At 35.6% G+C, this 12,917-nt stretch overlaps 1 protein-coding gene across 1 annotated transcript in view; it reads right to left on the bottom strand.

The window, feature by feature from the left end:
* Positions 1-1,633: 1,633 nt before the first annotated feature.
* Positions 1,634-12,917, bottom strand: part of pdlim4 (PDZ and LIM domain 4) — a 28,239-nt gene continuing 16,955 nt past the window's right edge. Inside the window, exons 4-7 of the mRNA XM_066716875.1 lie at positions 6,662-6,849; positions 6,094-6,251; positions 3,710-3,830; positions 1,634-3,188 (exon numbers count right to left, since the gene is read on the bottom strand). Coding sequence (XP_066572972.1) covers positions 2,984-3,188; positions 3,710-3,830; positions 6,094-6,251; positions 6,662-6,849 — 672 coding nt within the window. The 3' untranslated portion in view covers positions 1,634-2,983. The remainder of the gene's footprint in view (positions 3,189-3,709; positions 3,831-6,093; positions 6,252-6,661; positions 6,850-12,917) is intronic.

The following is a 12,917-nucleotide window of genomic DNA, read 5'->3' as shown; positions in this document are numbered from 1 at the left end:
AATATGGCTGAATTGAATTTTCTAAGAAAGGTTCCATTTCAGTCACTGTGGGGAAAACCATGTAGTTTTTAAACAGTATTATCTCTGAAAAATGTTTTTAAAAGACAGATCAAAACAGAAATGTACTGTGTGAATATTTGCACTAGAGAACATATGACTATCTTCTCTTTTCGATATTTAATAAATATATATATTTGGGAGATATTCCAAGAGCACAGATGCCACAGTATTCTTCTTTGTTTACAGGCCTTTTACTCTAAGCAAAATGGAGCAGGTCCAGGGGAAATTCAACACAGGATACTGTGTCTCACAACCCCTGCTTAGTTTACTCTAGAGACAGCTGGTTCATGACATATACAAGTATGCGTGTCAAAATGTGGAAAACCTTACACAAGAGCTTTTTAAGAGACACAGCTCTCAGTTTATGTCCTGTAAAAAAGTGACCAAGTGTTAGCTATCCTGGTAACTTACTACAATGTAACACTAATATATTTCAGTTAATGCCTCTCTTACTGACACTTTAACATGAAGTCATTATGGCTGCAGAGGATTAGAGAATCTGCGGCTAAAAATATTTAATAGAGTGTGAGGGGGTCTCTGGGCTTGTGTTTCTAATTTAAGATCAACATTTGTTTTATTATAAGTCAGCCTTACTACTCAAGGGCTTGACATTAATCCTTAAATAAACCATACGTTTCTATGGTAAAAGGGGGACAATCTTATGGTTTCCTTTAGTGTATTTAAAAGCAACATGTAAGTCTGTGAATAAAAGCAGGACAGCAAGTAGTTACCATGTTTGCCTTTAGGTAATGGTCTGTCTTATAGCTTAGAAAATAAAAGATTTATTGATCTGGTTTAGCTTCATTAAACATCACTGCAGTTGGGATGACCAAAAGAGAGAGAAAAAGAAAAAATAGGAGCATGCAAGTTTCTAAAATAAATCTCTTATTTGAATCACTTGTGGTGGATTTTATAGTGTTGAACAAGAGCACTGAACACTGACTGTGATTTTCCAATAGAAGCAGTGCTGTGGCATTTATGCGTAAATGATCAGACATATGTGTCAGATTGGACAGTTCCAGGCCTTGAAAAAGGATTGTTTTGTGTACTCTGAAGACAATGCACAATCTAAAACACATGCTTAAGTATGAATGGAGCAAATATATAAGTTTATCCAAATCCTTTACCTACAAGAAAAATAATCCAGACTGAATAAGGAAGCTGGCTGCAAGTCAAGACCTGAAAACGTAGAATGTGTTCCAGAAATTATGTCATGACACAGAGTTAGAAGTATTTTCAAAATTTGAGAGCTTAATTTAACACATTTGGAAGAGGACTCCTGGAAAAAGTTTCCAGGGTACACTTTTAATCTGCCAGTTGAGTTCAGTTTGTGTTTGCTCTGGCTAATATATGAGTGTTGTGGTATTTCTGAAAATCTAACCAGATTTACAACAATAGGCTGCCGGGTGTTCCTTTAGACAGTTAACGTTTCAGCCATAAAGTGTGGAAAGTGTACAGAGAACATTTTATTGCTGATGCATGTTGCTGCAGATTGGAAAAAAAACAAAAACAAAACAAAACAAAAAACTTTGGCAAAGACCTAGAATAAATAATGATTCAACTTCACATTGGGTGCTTTTATTTTATTTTATTTATACTTAACCACATGAATTGAAGGACCAAAACTAAAGATTAGAAAATAAGTTAAAAACGTTTGCTGTGAATAATTCGTGGTCAGTTAGCATGTTATGACACTCAAGTAAAAAGACAAAAGGTAATAATTATTTTTGTTAAAACACTTAAAAAATACAATTCCACAAAGAAAAAAAATATGTACACTACTAATAAAGATGGAAACTAACATTTTACTGAATCACCACCTACCACATAGTACTGTATTTTAGCATTGCTACAGTAACAGTGTGGATTACTTTCGAACTGTTCTTCTCTTCTAAGAATTACAATCTTGTAAGAATTAGTTCTGCAGACCATTATTCCAAATTTAATATTTGACTGTTGTTTGCTGTGTTTTTTTTGTTGTATAAATAAACATCTTTTAAAATATTTTACAAACTTTCAGGTTTAAATTGAATTGAGATTCAGTTTCATAAGTATTATTAATACTTAGTACAATCATTAACACATGGAAATATTTAAAGCAAGCTGATTAACAAAAAAAAAAAAAAAAAAGGAAAACGGATACACAAATACATTTCACGTGAGACATTTTGGTCATAACCAGCTTACGATACATGGAATATTCTCTTTGTGAAATATTAGCTGTTATGATTATTTAGTTTTTCTCTTAAAAATCATAATCTTAAACATCTAGAAGATAAACCAAAAATATTGTACCTACAGAATACGCAAAAAATGAAAGAGATGGAGACCATTTCCACATGCTCATGGTTTCAATATATTCCATATTTCTTATTAAACTTTTTATCACATGTCCCAGCTTCTTCCAGCTATTTAATAGTTGCAGAAAGACTGAGATATTTAGATGTGACACAAGAAGGGCATCAGATATGTACATTGAAGAATTTAGGATGGAGTCTTTATGTTGTGTTATGTACTCTTTTTTACAGAAGGTGAAACAACTTAGATATATTTTGTGAGACTTGGAGTGATATTGATATCATGGGGAAAAAAATGAACTTGTTTACTGAAATATAGTGAAAGTGCTATTGACAGAAAATAAAGTTGACTTGAACCATGGATTGAAATGACCTAATAATGTCTGTAGGTGTAAAACATACAATACTGTTTTGTATTAAAAAAGAAAAGAAAAGAAACACTATGGTAAGTTCTGAATAATATTTGTATGAGAAGCTATGAAACTAAAATATACTCCTTGAAGACAATTAATATTTCACCAAGTTACAACTGATCATTCTAACATGCAGTGCATGAAAGCTTTTCATCCCCATGAGAATAGGACAAAAAAATTGATAAAAACAACACATACTTTCAATGTGCAGACTTAGACTAGTTCCACTTTGGAGTTGGGGTAGACTGCCACGACATCATACCCCTCTGGTGGCTGGACCCGGGCCTTGGCATGGGTCTCGCAGTACAGGTGCTCCTCGATGAAGAAATACCCTCTCTGCTTCAGGTTCAGCCCGCAGTCGTCACACATGAAGCACTCCGGGTGGTATAGCTTGTCTCTTGCTTTCACGATCGTCCCACTACACGTACAAACACAGGCAGGTCAGAGCAGGGCAGACTGGCGACCACTGAAACATCGGATCGAACCTTCACTTTTCCCCCTAATGTAATGGAACTCCTTACTGCAGTTCAAAGTTGTGGTTCAGCTTGTCCTAATGTATGCTGGAGGGTTTGGCATGCACACATTCCATGCTGCTAAACTCAATTACAGTAGATACAGCATTTTAAAACATATTTCAGAAGGTATTGTGAAAAGCATTTCATGAGCACATTTTTGATGACTTCAAAATATAATGTATTAGTTTAGTACACACACACACACAAACACACGCATACACATATATATTACATACACACATTAAAGTGGGAAATAAGCAACAAACATTTGCAAGGACTGTATATAATAATCCATTATATGTATATATTGACAAAGTATATAATGTAATTCCTTTGATCTATAATGTTAGCCAAAACTGTAGAACTTCATCCAGTACAGTCATACAATAGCTAGTAGCACCTGCAAGTGCATCCCTTTACTTACACTATGCCATTTCCACATCTGGTGCACTGGGGGAGCTTCTGCAAGCTGGGTAGGGGGCTCCCAAGTTTCGGGACGGGAGATTTGACTGGGGATTTCACACTCTTCACTCCAGGCCTTTCACCTTTTGCAGGAGCACAAGCAGATATACGAGAACAATTACCCTGCCCCTTTTTTACATACAGTTCACTCTGCATTTTAGGACATTAATCCATATCCCCTCTTTAGCACAGTCACAGTCGAGATCATTCCTGTCTGCTTATGGGTATGCCATATCGCTGTGTGATTCAGATTATTATTAGTGTTTTATGTTTATTTTTCATCTTGGTCATTGTCCTCGAGATCATCTGACATTTGTTTAACATTCCACCTCGTCTGCCAGGCTGCGCTCATTCTTTAAAAATGTTTTAATCTGTCCAACTGCACCACAGAGACGTCTTTCAACATCGCAAGTCTCTGTGACTTCTGCTGCAATGCTGGTCATTCAGACAGCTTGTTTCAGCCATGCCAGATCATCTCTTAATTCACACGTTAGATATGACATCAATGCCATGCCTGGCACAGCATGAACACATTACTGAGAAAATGCTGTTGGCAGTTGAAACATTCCACATTAAGGAACAAACAGAAGTGTTAAAATCGCCCTCTCTCAAAAGCAGGGTCAGCCACACCCCCCGAAATTAATTCTGTAGCTCAGCAAGTTACTTTTAAATGATTGTAGAATCACTCATGGGTACTGCTTTCCACCTGCTGTCTGGCAGTTTGTGTAATTTCAACACCTGACTGTTGAACACACGTGAGTTCCATATGCAGTCTTGTTCCCAGATTTACAGTGTTGGCATCTATTTCAGTTTCTCATTAATACAGATTTGCTGCGCAGGATGCTAGAAATAACAAAACAACTGCAGCTGAATAAAAAATAAATATATAAAATGTCCTGTCCAAAATGATTTCCTTTAAATATTTCATTTTCCTTTTTCTTATACCAGGGAAGCTGTGCTCAGTTACCTCAGTGAAAAGACTTTAGGAATGTTGAATTCTGTAACAGCAGTCATAAAAAAATTAAAAAATTACATAACTTTAAATTTCACTTTGTAAGCTTAGTATTTCAGCTCTTGTCTTATCAATCATTTAAAGAAAAACACCCCATACATTGTGCGCACATCTATAATTTGCCAAGACTTTTCCATTAGTGAAGTACAAACAGTGGGTTTAAGATGTGGCTTACTAGGTAATGTTTATAGAGAAGTGTTATTAACTATATATGGGGGAGGCCTTGTAATACATATGTCCTTCACTTAGGGTAGAACTGTTAAACAAACTCACTCCTCATTAAGGAAATCACAGTAAATATTTAATACCTTTCTGTGTTAAAACATGTACATACAGTACCAACCAAGCAATACCTCCAGATTGTAGCTTTAAGGGATTATATCAATATTTGTTCAGGTTGGAAGTAAGGTTCTCAAGACATGCCAAATATCAACCAAGAGTGTGTAAGAAATAATCATTCCTCGATATTTGATGTGCAAACTATTGTGCAAATTAAAATGCTTTCCTAATATTCGTACTTCGCTTAGCACAAATACGAATGTTGTTGGTCCATCTCAATTAACTTGAAAGTTTCTCTTGAGAGACTGTGATTTGATCATTATGTTTGGATTGCCTCTCATTTGTTACAGCTTTGTTTAATAACAAACCAAAGCAAAGACAAATATGAACTGAAAGAGTTCCAAATAACTCGGAATAGTAAGTTTAATTTTTTTTCATAAATAAAGCATATAACAGTTTTGACCTGAATTACAGTTTCATAATCAGGGCCACTGTAGGTATTTTTCATACCCTTTTTGACATAGTTTCAGTTACTATAACAAATGTATAAACAAAATCTACATATGAAAAAAATCAAAATGTGTGCTGCTCATTTATTTTAATGAAAGGAAGTTGGACCAATGTTGACAAAGGATTACAAACACATTTTTTTGTGTACTTTAACGGTTTAATTTATTCTCTTTTTGAAGCAGCATGCCACTTTTGTAGTAAATATATACTCCAGGGCATGTGTTATTAAAACTACCCATTAAAGTAAACTCTCCTAATTTTATTTTGGCTATAAAAGGAAAAATAGACCATTGCTGCTTATTCCCAGGGACTCTTCAGCAAGCAGTTGCGTTGAAAATCTTTCCGTGAGAAAATTATAAACATGTTATGAACACAAGAGATATTTGCTTGAAAACCTCTTCATAAGCTTGTTGCACACATAAGTGGTAAATGAACCTCTCAACATGGACCCATTAGAAAACAAAACAAACAAACATAGAAATGAAAGTGTACAGTTAAACAACATAGTTAACAATGCATGGGAACTAGAAGTAGGATTTCCTCACCACTGTCCTCGGCCTCTAGTATCCCCTGTAAGTATCTGAATGACCCCGATTGTTTAGGCTCAGAGGATGGCGCTTCATAATCCTGAAGCATCTTATAGACATCCGACTCAGTGTTGAAGCCATTCTTGCTGCTTGGTGACTGGACGGGGGGCTCAGGACTGAAAGAGACATTGTTTGGTTAATTTGACGCATTGAGGTGGCAGCACACACCAGATATTCCTCTAGGTTGTTTTTGTTTTCAAAACCTTTAAAATGACCATTCTATTCCATAAGACTTGATGGTTTTCTTGGAAACTAATTCTTAAAGCATAGAATCTTCCCAAATTGGGTTAGACGTGGTAATTTATACAATGTAACTTTATACAGTTAGGTAAAAGGGTATAATGCAGTTTGAATGTGCTGAACAGTGGAAAATAAAAATGAACACAGCAATGCAAAGGCCTATAAGCCAGAACATGATTTCTGATGTTGCACACTCACGCTGTTATATATCAGAAAATAAAGCAAGTTAAACCAAACACTATGGCAATGTAGACCTCTCCCGATTCTGGTTTCTGACTTTACATACCTATAAGGGGAACCCAGGTTGAGAGCAGTCATTTGCTTTGGTAAAGTGGTTTCCACATTGTTATTTGTGTACAGACCAACTGGATTATTATACTGTATATTTGATTTAGAATTGCCATTATTCTGAGGAACTTCCGGAACATATTGGGCCGGTTTTCTGTTATATCCACTTCCAATGGGTCTAAAATCCTAGAAGAAGAAGAAGAAAAAATATGCATGCTGTAGTTTTTAGTTTTTTATTTTCAGTTTTTTTTTTTACCTGCAATAAATGTGAAACACTTAAACACATTGTTGAGAGAAAGTCCAGCTTATTCTAAGATAAGACCCTGAGAAGTATTTAAGCTACAATTTTCACAGTTGAGATTTTCCACTGCATTGACTTGCCTTTCTGTATTAGTTTTCAGATCAGTATGCTTTTTAAGGCTTCCCTTGTTAGAAGCATTATCAACATCTTTAAATAAGAGCTCAGGAGTGAATTTTTTAACATTTCAGCGCAAGGAGAAATTGCAGAATGGATTGTAGAGCCCTCACAAGCATTCACATGCAGTGTAAAACTTGTATTTTTCTTTTCAACAAAAGGGGCTCTGGGCTATTACTCATTCAAGGTGTTTCTCAGCTGGCTCAGGAAACAGAGGTCCACATGCTCTTCACAAGGCGCAGAGCGCTTCCCCATACAGGCCTACAGATGTGACCTAGCGCTGCCCTGCACAGACCACCCACACAGGCGGAGAGGCAAAATCACAGCTTAGCAGCACTGATGACTCCTTCAATTAACCAACGTAATCTTATCTTTTAAAAAAAAAAAGATCCTCTCTAAACTGAAGGCCAGGGCTAGTACAGGAAATGTATCTTCCTTTTCTTGTCTTTCTTTGAAACTTGAAAACATGAAGTTCCTTTTTATTTTTTAACCCCATCATTACACTTTCTCAGTATATGCGTCTACACAAACAAAAACAAAATGGACATTTCTATTCCAGGGCATTAGTTCACCATTTCACATAATGGTCTTGTTGTGGCACGAAGATAAACCTTTCCTTTTATTATATTTGTATCTCAAAATGTGTGGACATATTCCAGTGATTCCGTCAGCCTGTTTACAGTGGAGCGCACAAAGGGCCCACTGGACGACCTGCAAAGGAAGCTGGCAAACACCCAGTTTCAGAAAAGCCTCCACAAACAAGATTAGGCAATGGGGAAATCCATCAAACATTTTAAAGCATGTATCAAATTAAGTTTAATGTTTGCCAGAGACTTTCATTGCAGTACTGGGGTTTTCTTCTGCCCCATCAAAAAGCAATACCTGTACATAGGAGACATGGGAGACATGTGATCCTAAACACTGGTGAATGGTTACACTTTTAGACATTTCACTCCACAGTAATAACATGTTAGAAATATACCTGCCAATTATTTAATCTAATTGTGCTTCTGTGGTTTGGAAACGAACTTCTTCTGCATATAGATACTTGCCTAAAGTAGATGGCAGATTTATAAGTCAGCACATCTGGTAAGATGTTTATAAATGTGTCAGTTTGCCGGCGTATTAGACCTATGACTGATGCCTCCACTCCATCCAAGATATATAGGCTAAGCTTATTTTCATTAAATCACTGTGTATAAGTCAGAGTATTTCATTAAACTGATTTACCTTCTCCATTTAAGTACTGTTACAGAACATTAAAACACCTCATACAAAGCTGTTAATATCAGTGCTTAATATTGACACTTGCCCTTCACACATTTTCACACGCACTGTTTTTAAATGACATGCTGTTTGCTGAAAGATTAGACTCTTGTTCACTAGGCAACGTTATCTCATTATTTTGTACATGGATTACAAATCAAAGGCACTGTTAGAATTTCACTTCTCTTTACAGCAACCTGTTTTCTTGACTTTTGCAGGTATTGTTCATATGTGACAGGAATTGCCAATGATTATCATGTATGCAATATAAAAAAATAAAAAAACATGCAGTTGAAATCTGAGGGAAAATAACAAATGGATTGCTGTCTGTATTTTATGTAGTTATCAAATGCCAAAAAAGTTTTATACACAATTAACTGCAGTTGTCTTTATTATACACATATAAAGGATAAAGGTGATTGTATTCCTGGACAGCACTCCACAGAAGTCACTAATGGCACAGAAATTGAAAAGAACTAGAGCAATTGTACAGGTTGGCTTTCAGTAAAACTGAAGCTTGGTCCTATGTTCCCTCATTAGATGGGACATGAATTATAGTCACCCAGAGTAAGGTCAGACAGTCCAGAACTATGAAATCTTCTCACACCTAGATGGTGTTTTTTTCTGATTTCCAGAGAATACTTTGGAATTATTTTTTGTTGTTTTTTGTCTCTGTCAGCTATAAATTCAAACAGTCATCAGATTTCACTGACCTGTTTTATAATGGCAGTCGAGCATGACTCTCAGTTCTGGGTGACCGCTTACAGTAATGGTACGATCAATCTGGGAATAGCAGGATGGGCTGGCAGCAGAATGCACAGATTCTTTATAGAAACTACACTGTTTGTGAATTTCCCAGCTCTCAGAATTACATTTTACCAAGAAGTGCCAAAGAGCAAATTCTCATTTAGATCTGTTCCCTCAGGAAATACACAGCTAGCTGCTTTGGAAAGGCTAGGTGGAGGGAAGGCTAAATTGAAATCATATGCCCTCCAAAATGGGTTCCACTTCCTTAACTATCTCTCCATAGCTGTATAGTAATCTTTAGACATCTGAAAAAAGAAAAATTCACATGATGCTTTGCTCTGGTAACCACACACAAAAAAGCCTTTTATTGTTGGTATTTAAATGACTGTGCACACAGCACAAGACACCAAAATGAAAGTTCATGGGGAGAGACCACAAGATGACTTTTCTTTAGTTTTCAGCTATGTATTGCTGCCACACAACTTCTTTCCATCAAAATAAATATGGAAAGAACCCATTTAGGGGAAAATGTACATGAATGTTTTAACTTTCATAAATAAAACACATATATTTCATGATTTAAATCACAAGTTTTTAATCCAAACTAACATAACTATGGTACACAAACTGACCTCCCTATGGCACCATGTCAATTAAACGTTTTGTCAGTGCTGAGAAGATTTTTTATTTAACCACAAAATGTATTTGGCTTTCTCTGGCACCGTATAGAAATACAGTACTCGCACTGTGTAAAACCACTATTTCCATGCATTTGCCTCAAGATTTGACTGTGCTTTGAAAGACACTAGTCTCTGACATGTCTCCGTCTAAAATATCTGAGGTGTTAAAATCATGCCATTTCTAACTCTCCACAAGACAGTTGATGCTTTAGAGATAAACCTTGTTATGAGTGCAGTACTTCCAAAAAGTCAATGGATAGATATTTTAAAGATAACTATTCTACCTTTTAGGGCATAAAACTCTCATGGAAATAATTAAATAATGCCAATATTAAAATAATTAGAAAAGCAAGAGTTGAAATGGCAAACTATTCCTTATAAGAGTTACTTCTGAAGTTAAAATACTAATTTAATCTGATTACTGGAAGATATGCTTATGGTTACAGCATGTTTGGCTGATGGTACATATTTTGGTCCATTATGTACTGCAATAATTTGAGCAGGAAAACATTACAACTAAATGTACTACGGGTTTATTAGTAAGAAAACAAACTGCTTTGGCACAATATTAAAGCATTAGAGGAGCAACATTTAAAAACCTCTAAACAAAAGTCTGGACTCAAATGGATAAAAGAAAAACAAGTAAAGGTTAGTTTAGAAATTCAGTAAATAGACGAAGATACAGTGTCATGTACAGGCCCAGTGTTTTTACGATCAGTGACACACACTTAAGTTGAAACATTTTCTTGTAAACAACAACACTATATTGTGCAGCTGTTTTGATACATGTGCAGTATATGATTAAGTAGAACTTCGGCACCTACACAACAACAACAGCAGCAACTGAATATTTACATAATGCTGCTCTGAGGACAAAAAAACAAACATTTACACTGTAGCATTAAATATTATGCAGTAATAATTCAAAATATTAATCCCTTTGAATTAATCTGTTTTCACTGATCTGATATGTTTCTTTTGATCTTCATTTGTTTACATATCCAAAAATCTCCCAGCTCTCTTATAGCAGGGTGTAAAATGACCTTACATAGCAGTCATGGAGTTAATGAACTTCTGTTTCGATGCGCCACATAATATGAACATTCAACTGAAGTTAATAAGCTTGGCAAAGAGGATGGATGCATCCTGACAAGTTTATACAAACATAAAACATCACAGCTGAAGTGAGTATGGTGAAGCATTTAATGTTATGAAAATATAGATCATATCATATCAACTGTTTAAGAATTTACCCATATTATCATTGTATAATGACACAGTCTTATGCTGGCTTTTTGAAGTCACAAGTATTCCAAATAATGAAAGAATTACAGTCTGAAGTCATGCGTTGACCCCAACTGTCACAGTTGATAAATGTGTTTTGGGAGATTTCCATGTTTCTTGCCAGCTTGGCAGTGAATCTTGGGAATGTGACCATATTGACGTGTGTTTAATAAATTCTACACTGAGCTTTGATTTAAGATGCACTTGGCTCCAAACAGAGTGCAAAACAACAACGGAAATCCCATTCGGCACATGGCAAATGTCTGCCTTGGGTACTGTGGAATTTACCTTCTGATCAATGCACTGCGAGATAAGGCTACAGTCGTGCAGGTACAGAAACCCTCTGAACCGCTGTGCTGCGATATTGTAAAATGCTGAGAGAATTAGTCAACTGTAAGATGTATGACACCTCCTCTGTTCTAAGCAATGTTATCAACAGACTATCCACTTTTCATTACATTGATGGACATAATTATAATAAATGGTAAAAAGTACCTCAGTGGACCAATCAAAATTTTAAATGATTAGCAGTTGGTGTAATTTAATCTGCATACAACATGTAGTGCAACAGTACAACTTTTAGTTCAATGCATTCACAATATATTATTTTACCTGCTAAATTTAATGTCTTGTTGTTCAGCTATATAACAGTGAATGACAGTACAACTCTTAATAGACACTGATCAGTCTTGTGAAGTCATAAACCTTACATCTAACTGTATACCAGCTTTGAAATGAAAAATCCAACCAGATGAGATTCTATTTTAAGTGAAGCACATTAAGGAAACACCTCATCACTTCCATGTGTGTCAATTCCTGTCATAAGAGTGGGTCATATCCAGCTACTTAGTTAAAATTTCCAACTAAGTGAATAGCAGGGCGTTGTCATTTTCTCACGGTAACTAATATTTTGTGAAAATTACTCTGGTACTGTTTAACTGTAATCAAACAAAACACATCATGCACAGAACCACCAGTTTGTAAGGTAGTAAATTAGAAAAATACAGGAATACAATTTAATTATCCCTTCATTTTTAATAGTGAATGGTTTATGGACTTACTTTTTCTAGCTATTTATATGTGTTGAACAATCAGCCGATGTCCCACTAAGTAGCCTGGAGGAAATTAATGGTGTCTCATACTGAACATTTCCAATTTCACTGTTTATTCTTTCAAAACACACACCATGGTCTACTGGTAGTAGTAGATAGGCCACACTAATATGCTCCTTGTGTTCATTAAAGGTTTCAGTTTACCACTCCTCAGTGTATTCTAGTATTTTATTCTGATAATCAAAACAGGTCTGCTTAGGTCACCGTGTTGCTGAGATGGTGAAATACAATGATCTCAAAACCCAGGATCCCAAGGACACATCCGTTCATTTCCCTAGTCAAATTTAGAGGGAATGTGCTTCAGGATTTCCCCATCTGGAGTGGTTACCATGGTTATCAACTACAATTCACATTCACAGATTTTTCTTATTCTGCTGTATAATAATAATAATAATATTAATATTAATAATTCAATAAAAACAATTCCTAAAAGTTAACAAGTTTGTGTGATTGGTACAACAATATTCTCTCTTGGTCTTCCTGTTGTCAGATATGTGTGTGAGATATTTTCATATAAGAACGTCAGTTACATGCATTCTTTATGATTTTATGATGAACAGCTTATCATTTTTGTGTTGTTATTGTTGAACACAAATGGGACATTAGCACATTGTGTTTGTTATATGTTCCGCATGATGCAGTGGTGTGGCCAGCTGGAGGAAAAAGGGCATTTCATTAGCGGAACCATCTCTATAAACATTTTCCTACTTTCAGTGGCTACTGCAGTGTCTTTAATAATGCAATAACATA

Source organism: Amia ocellicauda, chromosome 11, assembly GCF_036373705.1.
Source record: "Amia ocellicauda isolate fAmiCal2 chromosome 11, fAmiCal2.hap1, whole genome shotgun sequence".
In the NCBI taxonomy this organism is placed as follows: domain Eukaryota; kingdom Metazoa; phylum Chordata; class Actinopteri; order Amiiformes; family Amiidae; genus Amia; species Amia ocellicauda.
This window is presented reverse-complemented; position numbering and strand designations above follow the sequence as displayed.